Raw genomic sequence first — 27,932 nt, 5'->3', positions numbered from 1 at the left:
CAGAAACTGTAAACAGGGAGAAAGCAGCAATCATTTCAGTTTCATACAAAAATGCCTTCGTTTGGACTTCGCAGTAGTTAGCCCAAACAATACCGTAAGTCTTTTGGGGAAATAACTGTTTTACCCACACCAACATTATATTGTATTAAATCCAACTTTTAGAGAAAACCACTGGTATTTAAATAGCGCATATTCACTGCAGCACGTTATAACACTCGGCGCCTTGCAGCTAAAGGCGTAAATTATTATCTGTAATGCTACCGATAATATTACCATCCTTTGTGCCACTCATTGATGCATAAAGATACATTATGGTGATGAAGATAGTTGTAATATAGTTTGACAGCACTTACAAAACCCGGAAGTAGTTATAACGTTAATATTATAATAGTGTATTTAGGCTGTGAATAACAATGCAAACTGAGATATTATGGGAAAGAGTTGAGAAGGAAGTAAGAATCTGTATTGTTATGTAAATATTATGCTGAAAGGCTGCTTGAATAGTATCACTTTGGCCACTGGTAATTTGAGATTGACAGTTGTCTTTATTTTTGATATATTGTAGACTTCACAATTATGAATTATACAAATAATCCTTAGTTTTAATCCTATAGAGACATTATATGTGTATGTATAGGTCTATTGCATAATAGATCCTACACTCTTTTTTGGGTGACTTATAAGACTGAAATGTTTGTGGTCCACTTTTCCCTCAGAGTTTTCACAACAAAGTCTCCTCCCTCCAACCAGCCACGGCACCATCTTGATTGCATTGAAACCATGTTTCATAAATCCCCCTCAACCCTTCTTTCACAGACACTCCTGGGGAACTCAGATTGTAAATCACACATAAATAATGCTTGGATAAAAACACGTAAAAAGAGTCTTCAGATGGAGAGTCAGGTTTCTGAGAGCAAGATCTGAGCAAGTGTACTTTATACAGACCTCTTAATGTGATTACGTTTTATAGTTTACAGTGCACTGACCAATTAAGGGTACATCACAGTTAGTGTCACAATACTGGAATTTCTAACTTTCGTTACAATACCTTGAAAATATCAACGTTTGATACCACAGGGAATTTTTATAGATTTGTATTATAAGATTAATAGCGATGTGTGTGTCGTTTCAACTGTCAGAGAAAAGAGAGACCTGGAAGTGCAGCTGGTTGCAGTGTATCAATACCGCAGAAAATTATTAATGGACCTGTTTCAAATATTCAGAATCGGTACTATGATATTTTTGACTGTACTAATCAGAGTACATGCAAGTCTGATAACTGCAGTCAAATCAAGGCCTGACACTTACAGGCTAGCAATGCAATTTAATTAGTTTTTAAAGAATTGCCCTCTTGTTAACATTAGTCATCTCTTCAAGGTTTTGAATGCAGAGCTGAAGTTGGTGTGATTGCCGTTCGGATATGTCTCAATCCTGTTTGTTCCAGTAGATTGCAGATTCTGAAATGTGTTATCGATTGGTTGTTTTTCACCACAGCTAGCAGTAGAGTTGCAATTATAATTCCAGATTATGTCATGGGAATATTTTCACTCGGAGGAGTTGAGAGACAATTGCATTTGTAGTACGCTATGCTGTTTGGACCACATAATCCACTAAGAAGACATATTGCCACTGATGCTGCATATACATCTGAAACAATATCAAAAGCTTTTTCTACCTCATGAGGGCCAATACATATTTGTACCTACAGTATAGGGAATTCTATATATATAAGAGGAGGCACATCTTGTCATACAGCATACAGATGAAGAGCATGACCCTGACCTATCTCCACTATATCACTATGTCTCCTCTGCAAGCAGCACAAATATAAATTGTAAAAATGTCCATGGCTAAATTACAATAGTTTTTCAAACCTAGTCTTTGTGTTGAGGCATGCATCAGTCAATTTCTGGGTATACAACCTTTAGCCTTTAGGCCTTGATTTATTGTAGCGCGTGTTATATGTGCTAGTACTGTTTCTATTTGTCAAGTGGCCAATATGTGGAAATAACAAGGAACAAAAGCTAATGGCACAATCTGCTGCTGTTTAGGGCAGCACTGCTTTAATCCCTGACTGATTATTATATCAGTGGATTAGCCGAAGAGTTCTTCTTTTCATCTTGAAAGCATTGTGTTGGAGAAAGCATGATGGGAAAGTCCAGTGAAAGGATAGTGAGAGGAGGACAGGCCTAATTGTCTGGGCCCATTAAACAGATAGTTAACTGCCTTGGTTTTTTCTCTGTACAAACTCCTCATTTAAGACAGAAAATGCATAATTAGAGGCTCTCCTTTTGACTCATTTGCCTAGTACTTCCTGTAGTTATGTTTAGCAGTTTTCATATGCTGAAGAAATTACAATGAAAAGGTTGAGCAAAGAAATTACAGAGGGGGTAAGACAAGTGGATAAAGGCTGTGTCAAAGCTGCAGCGGAGCTTTGGTTGATGATTTAAGCATTCCAGTGCTTTTGTCCGCCGATCGAGTAACTGAACAGGACGATTTCGGGATTGACTTTGAAGGTTTGCTGCAGCTCTCCATTCCTGACAGACAGTGCTGTTTATTTATTTGGAGTGTCCTTCTGTCATTACCACAGGGTCATCGTCCCTGCACAACAGATGTTACAGTAACTAATGAGTAGCTGGGCTCTCTTTATGAGGTTAAAGTGGAACCCTTCAGCTCCCTCATCTTGCCCATCCCCTTTCGTCCAGCCACACCCCTTCTCCAAGCACAAAGGGTCAACTTTAATATGCTGCAAGGTTCTTTGTGCACGTGCACGTGTATGTGTGGAGAGCCCACATGTGTATGTCTGTCTCAGGTCTCTGCTGTAAGTCTCATTTGGAATAACCTTGACCACCTGCTCTGTCAGCGCATATGGTGGGGGATGCAAAGAAAGAATTCTTTGCAGAAGTTGTCACTTCTTAACTTATAGCACAGTGTCCGAAGGCGCTCATTTTCATTTTTTCAAACATGTCCAGCTTGGCTAACTGCCAATTTAGCTGTCCTTTTCCCTCCATCTCCAGACACTTTGCCCTGTAGTTAAGCAGGGAAGATGGCTAACTCACCTCTCACTTTACATGGAAGCAGTAATCACATGTTCTAGCCTTGACATCCGTAATAAAGTAAAAGTTTCTCAAGCCCTCTGAGAAGAAGAAAAACGGATGCATTTCTAGTAAACCAAAGGGACATGTCAGGAACAAACTCATGGATCATACTGTAATCCCTAGATCAACATCGTTTGTAACTGATCTGTTGAACATAGGCTGCTTCTGGGAGGATAACTTTAACTGTAGCAATGAATCAGTCAGCCAAGGCATTACCCTGAGGGCAAGTTGACATTTACCAAAGAAGCTTGCTCAGCACACTCATTGAGGAGTGTAATATTGGCAAATAATGATTTAGTTTCCCAGTACAAAGTAACTCTTAGAGCATGGATCCCACAGGTTTTGCTTTGCCCATCGTGCTCTGACATGGAAACGGATGAATTGGCTTGAGATGTGTTCGGCCGTAGCAATAGACGATTGGCAGTGTTCTCTTTCACTCGCATCAATGAATGCATTGAACGCACGACTTGCATGGCTGTTGTTTGTCTTTGCTGCCTATTTTCTTCTGGAAATGTCATACTTCTCCCAAACTATCCACCAAGATCTAAATAAATGTGAGGTAAATTATAATCCAAAGAGTTTAACTGAGCTCAATTCCCAGACCTAAATCTCATTGTGCAAACGGATGAGATGCAGTTCAGCTGTGTGAGGTTAGGATATTCAGACTCACTTTAAGAAAAATATTCAGTCTAGATCTTTGGTTAAATGTGCACACTGACTAAATTCAAACAAAAACGGGCCCTTTTCGGTAATATTCTTCTATTTATCTTTAACAGCCCTGTAATTTCCTTGCTGGTGGTCATGGGGCCCACACGTCCACGTAGAGACTTGCCAAAATCTCTGTGTGGCTCCAGTAACTCAGAGAGACCCCCATTAAAGAAACACACAGGGACATTTATTACCAAACCCAAGAAGTAAAACAAAGAGCCTAATTGACGTAACTGGAAGATTTCACAACCTAACAACATCAATATGTATTGATAGGAGGGCTGTCTTTGAAAGAGAACTGTAGAAAGCCCACAATATATCCTGAACACAATGCCATGGACCCAATGCTGGTAAAATGAATCATAATGGCACCTGGTTATGAGTTTCTTAATTCCTATCTTTGATTTTCTGCAGGTCATGAGTGGTACAGTCCAACAGATCACTCTAACTGCTGGCACCCCCTACTTCCTGCGAGTGGACTGGGCCGTAGACCTGGGTGCTGGGTTCACATTAGCGCTCACTGATGGCAACTCGGCATGGATCGGAGAGGGTAATGACTTCAGATATGCAAATATAAAAACACATTTAAGAATCATTTACTTCTTAAATTATTAACAAAAGAACACGCCATGTTTTTCGTGATTGTAGAACACATAAGCTAACAAATGGAGTTTCAATTTACTCAAATCTTTGGACCATTGTCTAAACTGGGTTTTCACCAGGTTAACCATTCATCCGACCGTCCAAACCGTGTAGGCACCTGGCTGACCCCATCTCACAATATTGTAACTGTTGGTTCTTTAACCAGAGGGACAGAAGTGACCTTGTTTCATCATCCCTTCTCACCCCTGTGCTGCAGCTTACAGGTGTAGAACGTAGATTAAACTCTACAAGGCTTGTCTTTGTATGTGCAAGTCAGTGTTCTGTGTGTGTGTGTGTGTGTGTGTGTGTGTGTGTGTGTGTGTGTGTGTGTGTGTGTGTGTGTGTGTGTGTGTGTGTGTGTGTGTACATTAGTACATTTTGTCTGGAAGGACACCTGGAACATAACTGCTCTCTAGTTTTCTATTGCTGTCCATCTGCAGAGTTGACAGGCAGAGATGGGGTTGTGACAGCTATGTGCGGGCTTCTGGGTCGTCAGTGTTTCTGTGTTTGATGTGTTAATTGTGACCCTCAGCCTTGTGTGAGCAGCTGTGCAACAGCTGATGACATTCCCCTTTGGTTTCTCTGCATGCTTCCTTTTGAATACGCTTTCACATGCATCCTTGCATTGCTACATAATTAATGTTTATAGTTTTGCTCCACAGTCTGCCATCACCTCTTTGCCCTTCTCTCAACTGTACGACTTTAAGAATGGTGCAAACATGAGAAAAATGACTTCTTTGTTTCCAGTTTCAGAGGATGAGGTGACAAGGGAAGCCAACGATATGGGAGCCACAAGGAAAAGATATGTTGAGGATCTTCTTCAAGCGCTAACAGGAGGTAGAGGAGCAGGAAGGAGAGGAGGCGGCAAGGCGGTGTATTCTTTCCATGTCACAACAGATCACTGTCATCTCTCATATCAGAAGATCTGTAATGACATCTCGGTGAGGAAAGGTTTTTGGTAGATTTTTATTATTATACTCTGACCAGTATGGTCTAGCCGACAAAACTTTTAAAAGTTTTTGGTTTTAAAGTTGATATAACAAACTTTAACGAGACACACAAGCAGCTGCTTTAAGGTTGTGTTCAGACAACAGCACTGCATTAAAACATGCAGCCTCCTCATTTATTTCAATGGGACTTCTGCCTTGGCACAGCAGTAAGGCCAACGCAGAGGGCTCAGGGTTGATTGGAAATAAACCCTGTGCCCTTGAATGTGGCTCAACTTGTGTTGCAATTATTTTCCTTAGTTTGATGATATTGCCTGGAATTGGTTTTGAGTGCTTTGCATTGTTCAGGGACACATTACACATTGAACCAAAAGAGGTTAAGCAAACTCATTAACCAAAGTGGGTAGTTAGAATTGCAAGTGTTAAAGGACTCTGTAGTTAAAGATTAGTTCTAATTCATCTTAATTATGTAGATCTATCAGTACTTAACCCTTGAATTCCACATCCTGCACTTCCCCTTGTCACTGTTCCCTAAGGATAAACGCCTCTAACGACATACAAAAAAATAGAAAGGAAGCCTTGTTTTTTTTACAGGGGGCTGTTAAAAGGGTAAGGTTTATATTGTCCCTACATTAAAGCAGAATTAGAATGGCTTGGTTGCCTTCAGGCCACTGGAAAAAGCCAGAGATAGGAATCATTCAGTCATCCAATAGCAACAATATAAGACAGTCGTCTAACGGCCACAGCTCATAAACGCTTGGGGGAAAAGGTTTGCTGATTGAAGGTTTGTTAAATGGTAAGGTGGAGCTAGTTTGATGTAAACAATCAGTCCCTCACATAAAAGCTCATTTCTTTTTGAATTGATGCAGCAGTCGGTTACAGAGACATACTGTATATTACATGCTGTGCTAAGGCGATTCTTACATAATTCCTAGTGAGTGACGGGTTTGATAGAGTACAGGTCATGGTGCTTTCAGTGGATTTTGGTGTTATTCTTTGTGAGAGGATGCTGTTGCCGCCGGGTTACTCGAGGTCACTCGGGGTCTTGGGACTGCTGTGCAGGCAGAAGAGACCAGAGGGAGAAAGCCAGGGGGTTAGGAACACTAGAGACCATAAAACCCTGATTTATGGACAGGGCCGTCCCCATCTCACAATCTTAAACAACAGTTGATTAGAGTCGTTTTCTTTTCTTTCTCCAACTCCCCCTGGCTTTCTTTGTGTCTATGGGCCATGTACACAAGTGTGCCTATGTGTGCATGTGTCCGTGTCCGGACATGTTCAGACATACTGTTTCTCTTAGATGAGGCGGCCAGGTTATCGACCTTTGACATACTTGACAAAACGGTTATTTGTTTTTAGTACATCTCATATTATAACAATGAAATGATGATATCAAGAAAAGAAAGAATGGATCTTTTAAACAACACATTGTTTGCTGTTGTTTTTCTCTTTCAGACTGAGAAACACATACAAGGCTTTTCTTTAATGGTATAATTCATCATTGATATTGACAATAAATGCATTTCTGATGCCTTGATTGTTTTAACTCTTTGTGCCTCAGTGCACTCCGTCAAATCAAACTTCTTCTGAACGCATGTCCTTACCAGGGAGTGAACCGCAAGAGGGACTAACAAATATCAGCCTTTATTTCAAATGAAACATTTTCACTAGTTTTGACATAAATGAACTCTCTCATTTGTGTAGGTTGAAGGTAAAAGGAGCAACTCGATCACACAAAGCGATTGATATAGTCCAGCCACATGTGTGCTTTTCATTTTTTTTTATCAATGCTCACATTGTTCCTGACGGTAATAATCAATGTGTGCAGTATGTGTGTGGTAGACACAAATCTAAGAATCCCGAGAGACTATTTGCATTAAGTGCTAACTACTATTATCTAACACCTGCTTGTTTTTTTCTCCTTCTTGCTCTCCCTCGTTTTTCCTTTTTTCAACACGTTGGAGGTTCAAAAGTGGAACATATTTTCGCAGCCAGATAATTTGAGGGTGCAGAAATGGCCAAAAACGAGGTATGTTTCCTTTGGGAATAGAAGAAAGGAGGCTGGAGACAAAACAGGTGGCGAACTTAACCTGACATTAATATTTTATGAATATGACCCCAGAAGTTGTAATGATGAATGTAATTTGGGTGTTTCTTGGTAAATTGCTACTAAGCAGGTGTTTTACATCGCAAAGTCAGACATTATGTCCTCCTTAATGTCTGTTTAAGTACCGATCTGTCATTGGAGGACAAAGAAATATTCTTGTACTGACACTTGCTTTAACAGACACCAATGTTCTCACAACTTTGGAACATTTTAAGTGCAACCAACAGATCCTGTTTGTCTGTTTGGGACTATGATTTGGCAGTTTTTTTATGAAGGCTGCACAATAGTAATACAGTACTTTAGCTTTGGCATAGTTTATTTGACATCAATCAGTTATTGTGCCTTCCATGTTTAATGGAAAGTGCAGAACCTTTTAAATCACATGAAGTAGCGCGTTGACAAGCAGCATGACGGTCACACAAATGAGTACCACTGAACAGTTCTTACTTCAGACCAGCTTTCCATCCAGGGAGACTGAGACTCTAATTATTGACAGTTGTGATAATTGAAGCCGCAGGATTCTGGATGAGTCTGGCTGGAAGCATGTGACACTGATTGTCGATGTTTTATGTTTGTCAAATAAAACTTGTGTTATAGTTCACTGGGGATTTCAGCTGTGCAGTATGACGCCAGTAGTCCGTGTTTTCTTATTCTGATTGAATTATCCCAAATTCTGAAGTGTGAAATTATACAATATGTACATGCTGTGAATGTGTATGCATCTGTCAAAATGATATGACAAACACTTATATTTGTAAATCCTGCACATTATCATTTTTAATGCTAAAAGCAAAGCTTCACAGATAACATTATGACAATAATAATAATAATATAATCATAGCAACTTTAATGTGGTCATTCATTGAATTGTTTTTCTCTTCCCTAACTTCATGTTAGTAGATTTTTTCATCTCTTTACATTTTGCAGCTTTTCCACGCCGCTTGGTGGCAGATCATTTTTTCTATCTCCATTTGTGTGTCCTTTACCAAACATCGTCAAGCCATGTATCTGAGAGCAAACCTCTGCAGTTTTTTAATTTGAATTTCTAGTTCACTGCATATAATTAGCCAAAAAAATGGCACAGATTCATTCTGGAGCTATTTTAACCAATTGTTTTGTGTATTAAATGTCATCCAATAGTATATACCTATCACAATTGAAAAGAGCCCAATGTTATGTTTTTAAATTCAAATGTTTTTTATGGATTATCAAATATAGTTTTTAATGAATTGGTTTACTATGGAACATTTGTAACATGGGGCCTCCCTTATGGGATTTTTCACTGTATCATCTGTAGCTTATGCCAAAGAGCAGAATCTACCTGCATGTAGAGATTGATCTTTTACATTAGTTAATGTTAACAGTGGCCATGTTTTGATAAACTCAAAAGCCCAATAAACCAATTGTTGGTGATGCGAATTGATACACACACGAAGCGACCAAAATGCTTTTATTGTGGTTTCAGAATAAAATGAATACAATCTGCCATCATCCAGGCTTACACGTTCGACTTCTACATTTGGAAGCCATATTTTTATCCTGACCGCATTGAATAGTTTGATCCAGTGACGCATCTTTCCTGCTGTCACCAACAGGAAGTTCCACATCACAGTAGTTGTTCACTGAGTTGTAGTTGAGTCTTAATAATGTATACCTCCCTTGCTTTAAACCTCTTTAAACTCAGTATCTTAGGCAGATACCTAAGTGATAATTAGTATTTTAACAACCCCCCCCCCGCCCCATCTGCTCTGGTACTGTTCCATAGCAAGCCCTGTGTTTATGAGAACATTCATGTTATCTGGGACAAGCTGAGTGCTGTCGCCCCTCACTTCCTGCTCTTTATCTGGCCTAACGCTTCTGCACCACGGACGACGGAGCTGATGGGACAAGCTGATCTCCGCTCCGTGCCCACACTTCCATACTGAGCACCCTTGCCCACTCTTGAACACTGTGTCTTTGTCATCAGCCACACAGTGCTCACCCACTCACTTCCCTGTTCACTTGGACACAATTATTATTTTGAAATAGAAAAAAAAGAAAATAAATTATACGATTAACACAATTATTAACTGTAAATTAACATCTATTATTATGAGCTGAAATTTGTCAGAAAATCTATAAATCTTTAATATTTAAATTCCAATGATGCCAACTTACTTTAATATTATTGATTAGCGGTTATTGATTAATAGGGGTTGTTGTCCTCATTCATGGGATTCATGGGAATAAGTGGTGGGTTTGGTCTGCAGAGATGTGTTGGACAGTGTGATAAGGAAAGCTTTGTGTCCTCTGTGCCCACAGTGTGTTATGGTATCATTTCACTGGGACTGTGTTCTTTTGGCTTTGTCCTCCACACCTACGCCCCCTCCCCCCTCTCCACGGGTTTGACCTTATGATCTGGCTAGCTGTCTGGAGACGCACACACAAACAAACAGTTAGACCACACACACGTCGGACGAACAAAAGCTTATACTTGTGTGTTTCATCCCAAACAAGTCAATTATTTGGAGTTTGCAAAGTCATGATATTTATCTCAGAGACATGAAGGAAGAATCTCGTCTCGAGGTCTCTTCTGTTTGTCTTGTCCTGTCATGTTAGCTGCATTGATCTTTTAATCGTCATAAATCAGCCCACCCTGTCATATAAAGGTCTTATGTCTAATGGTGTTAGAGGCTGAAACAACACCTACAAACAATTTTATTGTTGTTTAAGTAACACAGTAGAAAAATGTGGCAGTGGGTCGTGGATCACAGACAGTCTGACCTCCCACACCTTGGCAGAGGCTGGCAACAGTGTGCAGACTGACCTTTAACTTTATCTCTGTGTCTCAGGAGAGTAGCAGAAGCTCAAGAAAATAAATGGAGCTTTTAAGCCATTTTCTGTCTCTCAACAAGGAACTTAAATAAATAAATAAAAACCTCATCACTAACTATCACTGGTATGTAAAGTTTAGCATGCTGCTTGCCTATATTTACAGATTAGTTTTTTGTTTATTGCTTCCTTCCTCTTTCAATGCTGCACAGTAAGCTAAAAGTAACCTTTTGGTGATCTGGAATTCACATGTTTACTGCAGTAGGTTTTCTCAGAAACCCTGAAAGTAAAGACCGTGAAACACACAACCTTTGCTATTTCAAAGGAGGAGCAGAAGAAATAAACAGCAGCTGCAGTGTCATGTTAATCCAGTAAATAGAGATTGTGCTTCCAGCAGTTTAGATCTCTGTATCTGATGTCTTAAAGGTTCAATGCGTAAGATAAGCCAGAATTAAAATGTAAAACATTAAAACAATGAACTAACATTATCAACAGAATGTGAAGAGGGAACAATGTTGACGTTATGTAAAAGATGTCTTTGTGTTGTGTTGCAGAGATATCTACTGAGATTAGCATGCTAACAGCTAGCTGCGCTCCGTCCAGTCTTGTAACACCACTTGTTCCTCTAGAGGTGATAGTGAGAGACTGTAGCTCCAGTCTGCCCTCTATAGATAGTGTGCAAACACGTGACAAAACTGTGTGACGTATGCGTGCGACGCCATTTTGGATAAAAAACAAATCAGCAATGGCGTCTAAAGCGAACAACAACAACAACTCCGACTTCTTCAAAGTATTTTGACTCTCTGGAGTCCTCTGCAAAGGCAAGATTCAGAGAAAAAGTCCACATTTGCGGCCCGTACACGCTAAAACTGTCGGATTATAGATTCATTACCACCAATTGAATATCCGGATATTGTGAACTACCTTGTGCTACAAACGTCGTGGGCAACTAAAGCACAAATGAAGGCATATAAGAGCTTAGATGTTTATAATTTCTTTGTTTCTGGCTGGGTTGGTAGTCTTCTTACCAAACCACTGAAAGATGACAGGGTGCTCGTCCATGCCCGTGTAAATCACAAAGAGCTCGAGATACACCGCTCACGCCGTGGTTTGTGAGTGAGAAGAGCGGCGATGTTATCCTCGCACACTGTGATTGTATGGCTGGATTAAGCAAAGCATGTTCTCACATTGGTGCTTTGCTTTTCACAAGTGAAGTAGTCTCAAGAATAAGCCAAACAAAAACATGTACAGAAGAAAAGAGCAAATGGCATCACATGTAAAGAAAGTGCCTTATTTACCAGTCAGCGATATGGAGAAGTAAGGTCTTACAGTGTTCGGGTATATCATAAGCACAAATGTTTAACGTAAACATTGCAAACATAGCTTTAGCATGAGCTCTTACCAGATATAAAGTGGACGCCACACACACAGGTGAATTGTGCTTTATCTTCTGTTAAATCCTTACGAGTTATGTTGCTAAACCAGCTTACTGCGTTCGGTAGACAGCAATTCATCCCTCTTCTGTGGATCGTTGTTTGTGATGATTTTAGGAAATCTAAAGAACCGTTTCTTTGGGTCACGAGTAGCGTTATGACCACAATTATACACGGCGCACACGGTTGGCATTTTCTTTCAATCTTAGACGTTTAAATACAAAGAAAATTACGAAGCGTTGCAGCAACTCACACGTGAACGGGCGCCGTCTTGGTTGTGTAATCCAACCAACATGGTTGACTTACGGGTTGGGAAATAAGCGTGACATCACATGCACACGATCTATACAGAGCGAAAAGAAGTACAGCTGTCTTGTCTGTTTTATTGAATTACATTCAAAGTGGCAGAAATGAGAAAACTACCCGCACCACCTCTCTTCATCCTCACAGCTGCCAGGAGGATGTTTCTCCGAGCGTATAGCTGTCGGCAGCCCGTAGCTTCAGTTAGCAGGTAGCTGGAGTTCAGCCACAGCACCGGGGAACTGCAGACTCCCTGTTGCTGCCTTTACACAGGTTCAGTAGCCCGCTGTGACTGCCGGCGCTGGGGTTTGTTCTGGCTGAGCTCAAGGCTTTTTGGCTGCTGACTGGGGTCCCCTCTGCCGACCTCTCTCCTCCCCCGGCGGCTGCTCTCCTGGCTGCACCGACACCGGGAAGATGAGCTAAATATGCGGGTCGTTTTCTAGTTTCTGCCACTGATTTAGTCCAATGAACAAACTAACGTAACGTTATACAGCCCCCAGTTAACATTAGTGCCCCAGTAAACACAGATGGACAAGCCCCATCTGAAGATTATTAATACAGAATAAATTAGAAGACAATAACTACGACAAACTACTAAAAACTAACTAAAATATAAACATTAGAGATTGTATGGACCCAGTTTAAAGGTGAAATGCTGCCCCCTATTTCTTTGGAGCAGGCAGCTGGGAATTACACATTGAACCTTTAAACTGGTAATACTATGTTAACACGCAAGATTTATGGTCTTGAACAGTTTCAGTGGGTAAAACTTTGATGAAGTTCGACATTTGACATTATATGTACAGTAAATATAGGACATTATGGCATTCTTTAAAGTGTGGAAATATTAGTGTACTCAGCATGTCAAAGTTCAAAGCCTTAACATTATCTTTCTTAGGCGGATTTATTGCTAATTGACTTTCCTCTGGAAGCACATTGGAGATTGAGTTATAGGGAGTAGAAGGGAGAGGAGGGGTTTGAAGTAAGATCAAAGCTTTCACAGTTATCACGACCTCCTAAGTGTGCGTACAGTAATGTGTAGCCTACAGTAGTGTGCAAGTTGGTATATCTTTGAAGTGGACATGATGACCTTGACACATTATTCAAACTCACATCATTGTTACTGGGCCTCTTTCGTACACCAGTCTCACCTTTTCTTAATATTGGTGGACCATCTTGCACAAACACTGAATCACTTTGTCAACTTGCAAATAACTAATGAAGCTCAGTGTCACACAAACATCCTCTAAATCCCTGAGAGGAGCCTGCTCGGTATCACTGTGACATCCTTATGTTCTAGAGTTCTATGTTTTTACGAGTTGTTGGGAACCTTATCCTCCTTAGATCCTGGGTGGTCTCCTCTGTCCTGAGACTATTAAGAGGACTTTTATTTAAATCTGATTTCCTTATTTTGATCAGATTTGCAGCACTTGCACTAAATAAGCTTGTTACTGTTCAAATAGATTTTTTTATAGAATTGTAGAAGGATATTGAATGGAGTCATTATCTCTGAGGCACTCTGTAATCTATAAATACATTATTTTGTTATACCTGTATTGCTTTCTTATCTCATGCTCAAAAAGCATGGGATGGCTAATGGCGTGCATTTTTCTTTTGGCAGAGGGCGGTAATGTGTCAAAGGTCGGTGGCGTTCATGCCCCTAAAAGAACACATGAAGAAGACCACATGTAAACAAGATGAGTCTATGGACACACTAGCGGCTCTGTGAGACTGTGTGGAGGGACAGTAGTGCTTTGAGCTAAATGCTAGCTTAGGCATGCTAAAGTTCTAACAGTGACAGAGCTAACATGCTGATGTTTCACAGGTGTCATTTTCAGCATGTTCACCATCTTAGTTTAAGGTGTTAGCATGCGTACATTTGCTAATTAGCACTAAACACAAAGTACAGCTGAGGCTGATGCGATTGTTATTGGTTTTAGATGTTAAGAAGTTTCACTGGATGATCTGCTGGTGGAAGTTATTAGTTATTAGGATTGCAACCGCTATCGTTGCTAAAATAATGCCAGCGTCAAAAAGGATCTGGCAGAAGATCCATTTGAATAGAGTTCATATTGCTTTAATATTTCATGCACAAAACAATGCAGAAAAGTTTGTATTGTTAGAAATGAGAGGGATTCAGAGAAAACATAGAGAAGAAGCAGAGAGAGAAGAACATTTGAGATTGACAGAAAGAGACAAAGAAGAAAAGAAGATACGTCTAAGGTAGCGAAGCTGTGGCAGAGATATGAAGTGATTGTCCCTTTAACATGTGCAGTTTCACTAGTGGAGGGTGAAACAGCTGTGTGGCCTGCTAGGACAGCATCAGCCCGGGACAAAAATGACAAGTATTTTATGAGAGCTTTTGAAGATGGCGGCTTTATTACAGTGGGTCGGTGACCTCGACATAGCCCAGTGAAGATTTATCATCTTGTCACCTTCTGGTTTCCCCGTGCATCATGAGCTGTGTGTGTGTGTGTGTGTGTGTGTCTGTCTGTCTGTCTGTCTGTCTGTCTGTCTGTCTGTCTGTCTGTCTGTGTGCATGGGAAAATCTCCAAGGCAACAGGCAAACAGAAATTATTCAGCTATTTGAAAAGATGTTTGGTGTGGCAGCTTTGATGTGCACACTCCAGGTCCAACGGTGCTTCTGTACTTCTGGGTGTTCTGTATTGAATCATAGCTGTTTACTGTAGATTTAGTCATATTTTGCCTTTTAGAAATCAGAATGTCACAGTGGAATTTCGAACATTTGACACATAGACTTAATGTTCGAAAACTTCCCCATTTTTCTGTCGCCCGCTGCAATGCCTCAGCCCCGCTCTGTGACTTAGTGCCAAAATGCAAACCAAATAAGGAATGTTTCTACATCTGAAGACTTTCTGTGATTCCAAAGTCACAGACAAGAAGCAACAGAGAGGAAACTGTGTGCTCACTTGCATAGTTCACTGGTGACCAATGAATTCATCCTGTATATCACCCAGACAGAAGAAAACACCTCAACATCTTAAAAAATCTCCCACTTCAGAGGAAATATGATGTCATGGTTTGTTGCACCTCTATATTGCAGAGCTTTTTGGGATGACGTTATGGTGCGAATGCTTACTCACTTTCACTGTAAACAGGTTTTTGGAAGCTGTGATATTATTGCCTAAATATAATAATATATGCATCCGTTGCTCATGCCAGGATTGTAGTGCCAGATGTGCTTTTCCTAGATTACTTCCCCCAGCTTCTCCTAGAGGTTCCCTTGGTACTTCAGGGGCAACTGGTAGATGTAGTCTTAAATCTGTACTGTTGTCTCCTCCCAGTCGGTCATGCTCAAAGAGAGGCCCCCAGACGTTATGCTTACCATGTTACTATGTGCCATTAACTTTAACATCTTAACTGTCACCTGTCAATGCAGAGGAAGAGCAATCGATACCCGAGGTCCTCCCACATTGCTGAGCTTCTCAACTGTTGCTTATACAATATGTACTCTTATTTGATCTGGCATATTTCTTCTTCTTTTTCTACTCTTCTGTCCCTCCTTTCTTCAGGTTCACTTGGGTTCGGTGGAGCTCCAGCCAGTTCCGGACCCTCTGGAGCTGAACCAGAAGATAATTGGCCAGTCTCTAAAGCACAGTACAGATCTGGAGTCAAAAAACTGCCAGCTGTTAGAGGAGAACCGTAGACTGAAACAGGAGCATCAGAGAATACTCAGAGAGTAAGGAAAGCAGTCCTGTGTTTGTGCTGATGGATTTAAATGTGTGTGTAAAAAAGAACATGTGATGGAGAGCAAATGTTAAGTTCGAATGGAAAATACCCCAACAGAATGTAATTATGTTCATAAGATGTTCAGCGCTGGTATTTGTTTGTTGGTTGTCTTGTTTGCATGCAAGCTCACCCAGTATGACATCATCATTGGTCGCCCATTTGAGAGTATTAAGGGTTCCACCCAGTGATGCAAACTGGGCTTGTGATTTCTGGGAACTGACATCAAATGATTAACTTGCATGTATTTAATTTCATATTCGACTTCTTTTCATTTTTCTGTAATTGTTTATCTGTTTGTTGATTCCTTGGCCAATGAATGGAGCATTGTCAGAGATGGAGGCTGAGGCTGAATATGTCTGCACAGGGTGGAGGCATCAGCATCATTCCCCTTAGAAAATTACTCCCAGAAAGCAAACAAACATACTCGGCTCTTAAAATATGCATTTGTCTGTCTGTGTTAGCATGTGTCCGTGTGCAAGTGGGAGTCCATTTTCTTGCCTATATGTTATTGCACATACATTGGTGTCTGTGTGTTTTTCTCACCAGGCTGGAGCAGCAGCTTGAGGATAAGGAGATGTTGGAGGGGAAGCTGTACTCGCGTTTTGTCATGGTGCTGCATGAGAAGAAGGCCAAGATCAGAGGCCTGCAGGATGCTGTCCGCCAACTCCAACTGACTGACGACCAGCAGGCAGATGAGGAGGGTAGACAGAGGTCAGCTGACCGATTTTGCATGGCTTCCACTCATTTTGTGATGCTCTGGTATAACTGGAAAGCTTTGCTACTTTAAAATGCAGGTGAACTAGTGGAATATGTTTTTATTTAATTAATTGTTTTAATACACAGGGTTGCATGGCTTCCACTCATTTTGTGACCTGTTTATGGACATACAGTTCTGATTTCAACCCATAGGATTTTGGATTATGAAGCATCCCAATTAAGAATTTTCCAAAGCAACGTGTATACACTATTTGGTGAAAAAAATGTAAAACTGAAAATGCCAATCACAACTTCCTAGAGCCCAACGTGATGTCATCGTGATGTCTTGTTTGTCTGAGAGTCAGAAATTCCAACTGTTTTCATTTTGCTTGAAGCATCAAATGTTTGTCATTTATTTAGAAACACAAAACATTAACCAATTATCAAAAAAGGTGTCTTATTATTTTCTGTCGATTGACTAATTGTTACAGCTCTAGTCTTGTTTTCTTGTCTGTGCACACTACTTGTTGAATATTTTATAAGAAACACTTTCTTTAGTGTGCCAATCAATTTAGCTAATTTACTGCTAAGCACTGAGACGTTTGTATAAAGGATGAATCAACATATTCAGGTCATTGCTTTAGTTGCACATTTGCAAGCAGGTCAGTACAATGCTGTCACATCTGCGTATGCGTTCCCTTTGGCTTTTGCAGAACACAGATGGTGAATTATTTTCTTTACAAGCCGGTGTTATTATATCTTCCATCATTGCTGGTCACAGTGTATGGATGGTAGATTTGATTCATTATAGCTGCTTACGTGTTTGGCTTTGCCAGCGACCCTTGCGGTCAATAATATAAAATATTGGAAATGATTACCGTATGGTTTTGCCAACATTGAGCATATTCAAACCTCGACTCAATTTTTCTTCTTTGTTTTTCCTAACTCACGCTGATTTTTCTACATGAAACATGTTGTCTTCTTTCCAAATTGTGTCATTCCTTTAGTGACAATGACACAACTCACGGGGACAGAAGAGGGGGAGACAGTTCAGAGCGTCCATCCATCACAGGAGCCAACTATTCTCATCACAGGTGTGTGTGTGTGTGTGTGTGTGTGTGTGTGTGTGTGTGTGTGTGTGTGTGTGTGTGTGTGTGTCTGTGTCTGTGTCTGTGTGTGTGTGTGTGTGTGTGTTAAGAGTGCTGCTTTTTTACTTTTCAGAAGGAAAACTGCTCCTAAGCAAAATAAAAAATAATTTTCTGCCAACTCAGAAAGTACAATTGGATATTACAAATGAATGAACATAAAAAATCTATTGTTTTCGTCATTGCCTGCGTCAGAATATGTCGCAACAGCAATATCAATGATAGTAACCAAACTGAAGCATCTCCCTGCCCTCTGATTACTCCAAATACAAGAACAAAGGCTTTCCTCTAGGGGTAGGGCAGAGCCTAACCATTGCAATTCATAACACATGAGCATTGGCAGTTTGCTTTGTATTTGTGAGTTAACACGCAGTTGGATCGCAGTGGAAGTATCATTTCTGTTCAGGTGACACACTTCTGATATGCCGCATCTTAAAGCCTAAAAACAAAGCTAGCAGAAAAGTTAAATGCACTTTAGGATATTTCACAAAGTAATTTAGATCTCTTAGTTCTCATTTTCTTTTGTAAACTTTATTGCAGGAGTGCAGCAGGTAACATAAATTAACATTTGCTTACACATGATATTGCTCATACTTGTAGCATTCCTACAATGTTTATATAGTTTATAGTGAAAAAAAAAAAGCAAAGTAGAGAAAACAAAGAAATAAAAAGGAGAATATTGAGAATAAGAAGGAATAAATAAGATAAAATAAAAACTAAGTAGGCTCGTATGGTGGTGTACACTTATACATCAATAATTGTGTCAATTTGGGGCTTTTTCTCATAGGCCACCTTTATAGAAATGTACTGTTACAATGACACACCATCAACACGTTGTGTTTTTGGTGGGGCAGGGTGTGAAAACAATAAACATGGCAAATGTTCGCCCATTCCCGGAACTCCTTGTTATGTCATAGGTCACGATGTGACTCAATATTGATGCAGACTTTAAGTGAAACTCTTGAGTTTAAGCTTTCCTTAAACTGATTTTACTGTCTAATAAACTTGACAGTTGAATGTAATTGATTATGTAAGCTGGGGGGTTTTAACATAAACGTAAAAGCACGCACAAGCAGAGAATATACCCTCGGGTAGCCGGATTCTGGGAAACACTTGTCAGTGAGTCACGAACCCACCCAGTGAAGTCTGCTTTGATTGCTTCAACACGGCCGGCCGTGAGGTGGTCTCTCCCCTTCTTCTGCATCATGCAGAGCAGGCTCAACGTCACATTTGCTGAGTCATACCCCCCTGTACTACACGTTGCAATCTGCTGGGATGACCCACTGATCGCTCTCTCAATGGTTGTGTTTGTGCTCAGAGCCAAACTCACTCCAAGATGCTAATACAGTTGCGAAACATATTGATGCTGTAGTGATTTCAGCAGGTTCTGTTGTTTAGCTCTCATACACACACACACACACACACACACACACACACACACACACACACACACACACACACACACACACACACACACACACACACACACACACACACACCCCTTCAGTCAAGATGGTGGGAGGTTGCAGATTGCGCAGTATGGGTCTTGGCTCTCATACTGTGTTAGGGAAGTCCAGAAGCGTTTGACAATGCTTTCTTCTGTTTTCAGTCCCTCAGTAAAAATCACCTGCCACTTATTGCTTATTTTCATGCCTTGATGAATTTGTCCCTGTATACTTTCCATATTCTGAGCTTTTTAACATTATGGGTGTGTTTCCAAAAGTGGCGTAGTATTTACACTAATTCAGCTGTCCAACAAATCTGTCTCTGGGCGTTTCTCTCTTGGCCATCACTTGGCCGTGGTGGAAACACGCCAAAGATTCATGTCAATCTTTGTTACAATATTCTGATGTTTGCCTAATGCATTGTTATTCCTTTTTGTTTATAATGTGCAGCCTGAGTCTGGTAACCCCAGCAACCAATCAATTCACACTCGCCTTAATAATGATTTGAGGACATGAAGCATACAATTTAAGCCACGACAATCTTTTGTGTTTACATATTCAGTAAACACGTACAGTGAGTAGAATAAGTAAACTTTGGTGAATTTGAGACCTCACTGACAATTCCAGTCTACATCCATTTGGCTCTTGGCTCTTGAAACTGTGTGCACAACAAGCAAATGGGTGTTTTATTTGCATTTAGAAATCTACCCAAACTATCTAATGACATAGTGGGCTACACAATTCCACTTTGACATGCGTGGCCCCTGTTAACCCTCGAGCCTCAGGGTGTGTTTCCATATTGCCAAGGCCTGTGATGAGAATAATGACAGGGCAGCATTGGAGACAAAAGAAGAAACTCTCTCTTTGACCTGTTCCCTCCAGTTTGGCATCTGATAGTGACATCATTGGAAGCATATCACTCACAGTGGGGTGACTGAAGATTAAAGAGAAGGAGATAGGAGAAGTGGAATGAAAGGGGAGGAGGGCGATAGTGTGATTTAAGGGATGAGAGAGTGTCTGAGAGGGAAGGAGAAAAATAGATTTTAACAAGATACATTTTTTCTACCACCAGCTGGACTGTAATATCACACTTAATTGGTTCTTCATTCATTTTACTGTTAATATCAACAGTAGCATTCTTTTCCCCCTCCGCATTTAAAGTGTTATCTCCTAATCAGTCAGCTAATCAAGTCTTCCAAGTAATTCCTTTTATCTAACGCAACTTCTCAATCTGTCTATCTTGAATGTAAATGGCCTAGCAGCAGTGTTAAAGGGCAAACAGGTGTGTTTGTGAGTCTGTCCGTATGTAAACGATCGTATGACCGGGCTTGTTTGGAATGTCAGATCTCTATTCCCGATAAAGGTCGCAGGACTTCAGGTGTGGAGTTGTCCAGGGTTAACAGAGGTTATCTGAGGCAGTATGCCCAGGGACTGCCACAAAGGTGCCACAAATGACACGAATGGAGAATCGCTCGAAGCAATGAAGCTTGGACGAAGATTTAGAACATGACTTCCACGTGCAGGCATTTGGAGGCCTTCGAGGAATTTGCGCTCCGACAGTCAGAGGTCATTGTGCAGAAATGCAATTAGCATCTAGTACCTTTGATTTACTGTAAACTGCTTTGATAGATTGCATATTTTAGTGACATAATCAATCACGTGTTGATGCGTAGAAACTGCAAAGTGAGGATAGAATAGAATACATTTTATTGTCCAGCGGAGGCAGGAAAACTATCTTTTGTGTCCCCTATACAAACATGATATAGTAAGATCTATGCTCTGTGTGTGTGTGTGTGTGTGTGTGTGTGTGTGTGTGTGTGTGTGTGTGTTGTGTGTGTGTGTGTGTGTGTGTGTGTGTGTGTGTGTGTGTGTGTGTGTGTGTGTGTGTGTGTGTGTGTGTGTGTGTGTGTGTGTGTGTGCTGTGTATAATGTATGCAGGTCGTAATCTGGTATGCCAGGGCATCTCTGTGGACCAGACTTTTTCTGATGAGGAAGATGAGCAACCGAGCCGGAAGCGCAGGCAGCTTCACACCCTGAGCCCAGAACCTCCTGAGCAGGAATAAAAGCAGGTTAGTCGGATAACCAATGCAACTGATACATCATAGTCATACACTTTTCCTGTTTTGTGGAGCCTCTTTTCACATACAGTAGCAGTGCAAGGACATAACTTACCATTGGAGGAGTTTAGATGGGAAGATTATTTATTGCAGATTTTAAGTAGCTCATATTAAGATGAAACGCAACCTCTCCAGTCTTCTTTCTGTTCCACGTGGGCCCAAATCAGTTTAACAACAATACAAGGAAATCATTTCAAGCTTTGTTTTATGGCCTCGTGAAACGTTTCTCTCATTTCCCTATTCTTTATTTATTTAATTTTTTTATACACTCACACAAACTTCTGAAAAACCGCCGCAGTATCTGATGTGGGGTGCCCTTCTGAATTAATATCCCTCTCGTCCCATTAAAAGAGGTTGAATCAGCATGTTGTCGTCATCACTGGTCTTAAAAAGAAGCCCACACATTCCCAGCATCCAATAGTGTTCTAGCCCAGCACATGTTTGCATAATTAGTAGTCTAGTTAATAGTCCTACACCTTTATAGCATTAATTGTATTACATACTAGGTAGATACAGTACTCCTCCTGCTGCCTCTGACCACAGCACTGGTTTTAGATGTGGAGCTGGTCCCATAGTTGCCATCTCCTCCTAATAAATAGGCCACACAAAATGTACATAGCAAAGAAACTAAAATAATCTTCAGATTCTATCTTTGGCATTTAACTTCTTAAACTCTTCTGCTTTTCCCTTGGGGTTCGTGTGTAGAGTTCAAATACATTTCTAACGCTGTGAACATCTTAATATGACTTCAGTAAGATGGACTCGCCGGTGGGTCTGACAGGGTTTGAGATGTTAATCAGCTGCTGCTAATGTTTGGGTTTTCAGAGGTGTCTCCTGAACATCCGGCTCATACATACAATGTTGTGAGGTCTTTCCACATCCAACAGCTGCATGTTTTCTCACACTGACACGCTGTAACAGAAGCACTAGAGGTTCTTGAAATGCTGCTTTTCCCAGACTACACACAGGCTCAGACTAACATTGCATCTTGTTTGTATAATATGCTTCTGCTGCTAAAAGAAAGAGTCTAAAAAGCAATATCTATATTCAGAAAAATGCAGAAATAAGTCTTTGTAACACAACAGTAACTTTAACATCTCCAGATTCAGTGGTTGCATTGGGATACTAATACCAACCTTCAGTTGTTATCATGTTGTCTGGCCATATGTGGTACATTTGGTAAGTTGATCGTCTCTCCTACATATATTGTAGTGACACTTTGTTTAAATCTAAAACCTCATAACATCCTCCCACAGCTTACATTTGGGTGTTGGCTGGCAAATAAACAAAACAGAAAAGGACTACAGTGTGTGTGGTGTCGCTTTGTCCAAGCAATGACAGCAAGAACCTTTTGAGTCCCAGTGAACTTCTTCTCTGGTTTGCACACTCGCCTTTGCATTCTATCAAGTTTTCTATCAATTTGTTTTCCCAAACTTCTTGGTAAGAATACATATAATATAATGTTATTCAGCCTTGGCTCATATCAAGATGTTGAACTGTATTTCCCAAAGTACCTCTCCATACTGAGGGATGAAATATTAGATTCGAAATGGAGTGTTTGTTTTATTAGTGCAAATGATATACAACCTTTCTTTTTGCTTTTCTCTTCTCTGTATTCCCTTCTGTCTTTGCCTCTCTTTCTCCCTGCCTTTGTCTCCACCCTCCTCCTCCATGGATATATGACATCCAGGAATCATCATGAGCATGATTAAAGCCCTAAATCTAAGCCTTTTTCTGATGAACAGGTTTTCTTAATCCCTCTCCAGCTATGTGGCAAGCTACTTTCAGCCAGTCAACCCTCACCTCGATACACACAACCATAACAGTGACAACCAGGCAACAGTGTCCTGGAGGTGTCCCCAGATTTCGACCCAGATTGAGAAAGCCAGCGCCATCTGGTTTGCTTTAACTGTGACAATTACCTACTACAGCTCTCATGAGAGCCTCACTGCTTGTCTCTCGTCTTCAATAAATCAAAAGCCAAACAACTAATGACGCTATCTTTTCCCAAACACTCCAGACTGCGTGCGCCATTCAGAGCTGCCGTCAAGACTTTGCCCAGATACATTAGTAGTCATGTGATAACAGGCACTTAACGCCCTCCAGTGCTTCCTCGGGAACTGCTGGTGTTGCTAATGACTTGGAGAACACGGTAGAGAATCTGGATCTGGAGCATGGAAGCAATTTCTCAAGAGTTTGACGTCGCCCTGAGCTTGAATTTGCCTGCCAAGCCCCTCAACCTTGGCTCTGTGTGAGAACGAAGAGTAACAACTACTGAGGGACAACAGGCTACACCCAGAAAACAGGGTGTCACCAACAACGAACCGAAGCTGCCTTGTTGCTGCTTATTCATCATGTCTTGCTGATGTTTCCCCCGCTCTTTTCATTATGAAAATAAACTATATGCCATCTCTTTCATTTCCCCTTTCTAAACTATCATTTTGCGAACAATAATTTTGCCTCCCCCTTGTTTTCATCTGCCCTTTTATTCTGTAGATGTTCTGTGGCCCCGACGTAACTGTGGGGTGTTTTGCAGAGAGTTAATAGGGTTATGTTGTCTCTCTGTGTTCACCTCCTAACCTCTTCCTTTACCTCTGCTACCAGCTTTAGGTCCTGAGGTCATCACAGTGTGTCTTCACACTGACAGTAATGAAGCCGTGGAGACGTACTCAGGGTCTTTACGTGACCATACTACCTTTGACTTCTGGACCTTCCTGCTGTCTTTTATGATTTTGATGATACCTAAACGCCTGCTGAAGACCACGGGTGGCCTCCTGGATAATCCCACAACACGCGCTTGCAGGTTTAATAATCCCCACAGGAATGTCACACTGTCTCCTCTATACATCCCATAAATAAGGCATGTTATAAAGGGAAGACCCGATCAGTTTCTAAGAAACATTTACAGATAAGTGCATGATAATGTACGATGGAGGATGAGACCAAGTTTAGGAAACTACACTGAATATTTCTGTCAGTGGTTCCACTCAGAATATTATAGCATGCAGAATATTCTAAATTTGGCCTATTTGTGCTGTTTCCTTATTACATTTGTCTAATTTAAAAGACATTTTAAATGTTTTATTCTGTCAATCAGTTGATTCAAGAATTTTTATTTGATTTTATATATAACACATGGAAAGAAGAGGAAATGATATTTTAATCTGAAATAATTGTGAAATATTGTAAATGTTTTCTGGGTTCATATCTATTGTGAGATATCTTACAAGACGAGGCATGTTAACTTCAACCTGACTTGAATAAGCATTTAACTCTTTGTTTTTAACCATATGCATTTCCCAAGAGACACACATGTAGAGGAACATCCAATTTGTGAATAAAATTATTCAGATTATTTAAGATGCAAACCATGATGTGTCATGGAGTTTACACGGGACATGTTTCTGTCATGAGAGGTTTTATACTGTACAGTGAAAACATGTCAACATAAAGAGGTTTTCATTGTAGTGGTGTACACTAAGAATAAGTTGTTAGCATGAAGAATCGTGATCCTAATAAGAATGTAATACTTCAGAATGATTATTAATAGAGTTTCATTCTAAAATAAGATGTCAGTTTGCAAAGGAAGGAGATATAAGTGTAATTGTTTAAAAGTAAAACACTTAATTATGAGCTGTAGCAGTGGTACATGTATAACTAAATGTAAAACATACAGTAAAGTCACTATCTACCACAGGCTCCTATTTGAGCAGATAATCTAATTAGTCTTTGAAGCATCCCATTTATTATCATATTAATTAGAAAAAGTGACACAAGCACATGTTTCTGTCAAAGCTATAAAAACATTTCACTTTCATTTTCCATTAAAGCTCAGATGGATTTCCAGTGATGAAGTCGCTTTGTGTTGGCTTGTCATACCAGCTTCTAAAACATTGTAACCAATCAACAATTACGTTTACAGCTGGTAAAAGTTGAGTTCATTTTGTTCACATGTTGGAATTAAACCGTGAAGTTACAACCACATGGCTTTCTAGCAAGGGCGGGTCTAGCTCACCGGGGCTATACAGCAGCCCATGCAGCTGAAAGGGTTAACATTGTTTGTGAAAGAGCGATGATGGCTGTGCCAGGCTGAAATTAAACGTTCAGTCACTTGCTTATCATCGTCATTCACTTACTGCGTGCACCTGTTGGATTCCCATCATTCAGGCAAATGACAGGAATCTTCCTGCTTTCCCGCCACGGAGCTGCATTTGAGACAGAGCGGTCTTTGTCTGCTGTCGGGCTGTGCTGTGCTCTCACTGCTCACCGCCTTACACCGTAATGTCTGAAAGAACTTCGCATTACACAAGTGATGTTTGAAAACTGAACATGCCAACTCTCTTGAGAATATAAAATCAAAAACCCTGTTATGAGTAACTGTTCTCTCACCCTTCAGACATGTTGGACCAGTTGGGGAATGCTTCCTCTTTTGATTACTGCACTACAGCCTCCCTCTTGCGTGAATCAACCAAATCTTGTGATTCAATAAAACACATTTTAAACGCTACTTCAACTATTGATTTCTTTTTCCAACTCAGAAATGTTATTGGTTTTATTGTGCCAGTCGTGTCAGACATTCTAACAAATTACCTCTTTTTGCTCACAGTGGGCTGTACCGCTGTTTCTGCTGGGAGCGGCACACATATGGAAGTAAAGCGGTGGGCTTGCTGTTTAAAATTGAATTTATTTCAGTGCAATACAATGTTTAATGTGTGTTACTTGTGTGTGTGTGAGAGACCAAAGAGCTTGTCTGTACATATACTGCCTTTATCTCTTAGTATAACAGAAATATATGCAAGAAACATATACAAAAAACATTTACGATGTGGGAAATGAAAACTGTGTGAGGTGCGTCCGAGATATCATACTGTACATAGGCTACATACAAAACAGAAATCACATTTAGTGCTGACTTTTCTTATTGACTTGATTTACAGTCGAGTCTTGTCTATACTGCTCTACACATTTTGCCAGTGGCAAAGATTATCTGCTTTGTTTCAACCCAGTCATTAAAACAACCTTTTGACCATTACACACAACGAGTGGTTTCTCTTTGAGATACTGGTGTGAACTGATTGTCCTCATTATTTGAATTAAAGTCAAATGTTCTGCAGGTTTTGAGAGGAAGGTGGTTGAACATTTAGTGTGATAATGACAACCTTCTGCAGAGTGTGCTCAAGGGAGACTTTCTCTTTTTTCACCTTGTGAAGCAGTTTGAAATAAAAATACATTTATGTGTCTTACTCAAAACTATTCGACCAAGTTTATTTTATCACCATTTATCACATGTTTTTAAATCTGTTCTTTTTTTTCATGTCTTTGCATGTGAGAGCGCTACATTAGTGTATTGTTACCACTACCACAATATCAGTGTATGCCACCCAAGCATTGTAATGGATGACTGAAACAGATTTGTATTACAGTTTTACCAAAACATCCTTTAAAATGGTAATTGGAACCAAAGAAACCAAAATGACTTTTTCCAGTTGATTTTCTCTCATGGCTGGGAATGCATTATGTTATTATCTTCCTCTTGGTCAGAGACCAAAGGATCGACGGCTGTCCACATGGCCTTCTCTCGTGTAGGCTTAATTGCTGCCTGGCTTAATAACTGACTGTCTCACTGTCTGACTTTTTCTGTGGTTTGCATAGTGAGAAGCACGACTTCTCTGGGAAATGTTGCTATAGGGACTCTCAAGAATGTCATAGATCACACATCTTTAAATACGTTGGTGCTAAATTGTCAAATATGACACATACTTCATTTGAAATCTTGTACTCCTGATTCCCCAGAGGTCATGTATATGGGTGATTACAGCAGAAGGGATGAGGTTAGAGGATTAAATGGTTCCCACAATGCTGCAATATGTTAACTGCAATTGGCAAAGATCTGTGACGTGGGAATGGTCTGGTTCTGGTTATCAACACCCCCCCCCCCTACCTCTCTCTCTCTCTCTCTCTCTCTCTCTCTCTCTCTCTCTCTCTCTCTCTCTCTCTCTCTCTCTCTCTCTCTCTCTCTCTCTCTCTCTCTCTCTCTCTCTTCCTCTGTCTTTGTTCCTTTGCCATCCTCTCAGATTAAAGTGCTAGAAGGTGGCACATGCGGTGATTCATGAAGTTCCAGTCTGTCCTCTCAGGCAGTCACCATGAGAACTTGATGCTTTCTTGAGGACTTTGGCGCTGAGGTTTGGTTCGGATGGTTGAATCACAACGGGTTTAATGAGTTATGTAGTTTTAAAAGATCTGTGGTTTTTTAATGGAAACACACATCCCTTTTATAAGATGGAGACTTGTTTGACAACACCACATGACTGAAGAGTAGAGAGATGTACAATTGTAACACAGGTGTGGAGGGAAAAAAGATAAATATATAAATGAAAGGTAGAACATGTTGATGGCTCTCACTAGAGTCACCAATTAGTGGACAGCGGGGCGACCTTACGTATCTCTGTAACACCTGTCAGACCGACAGTCCACCAGCTGTCACCGCCATGACTGACACCTGCCTGTTGATTGACACCTAGTGCCGAGGACTCCAGGCAGTTGTGCCACTGGTGCAGTCGTCCTCACAATAGCAGTGTGCAGCTTTTTGTCTTTTTCCTTTTAATTATTTTTATGTTGTTCGGAAGTCGTAGAAACGAGCGGTGTGTGGTATTCAGCTGCTGCTGTCTGGATGTGTTTCTATTAAAACACACTTCATTGTTTACTGCAACACTGCCAAATCTAAAATACTTCA

At 40.5% G+C, this 27,932-nt stretch overlaps 1 protein-coding gene across 1 annotated transcript; it reads left to right on the top strand.

Annotated features, from left to right (window-relative positions):
* Positions 1-17: 17 nt before the first annotated feature.
* LOC115013722 (DNA repair protein XRCC4-like) lies at positions 18-26,231 on the top strand. The gene is given in 10 exon segments (XM_029440200.1): positions 18-94; positions 2,591-2,753; positions 4,221-4,356; positions 5,196-5,389; positions 15,580-15,746; positions 16,343-16,507; positions 17,500-17,523; positions 17,525-17,586; positions 21,021-21,151; positions 23,804-26,231. Coding segments are annotated over 8 exon segments (999 nt in total). The 5' UTR covers positions 18-94; positions 2,591-2,627; the 3' UTR covers positions 21,146-21,151; positions 23,804-26,231.
* The last annotated feature ends 1,701 nt before the right edge of the window (positions 26,232-27,932 follow it).

This window comes from Cottoperca gobio, chromosome 9 (genome assembly GCF_900634415.1).
Source record: "Cottoperca gobio chromosome 9, fCotGob3.1, whole genome shotgun sequence".
Taxonomy (NCBI): Eukaryota; Metazoa; Chordata; class Actinopteri; order Perciformes; family Bovichtidae; genus Cottoperca; species Cottoperca gobio.
Note: the sequence above shows the minus strand (reverse complement) of the source record. Positions and strands in the feature narration are given on the sequence as shown.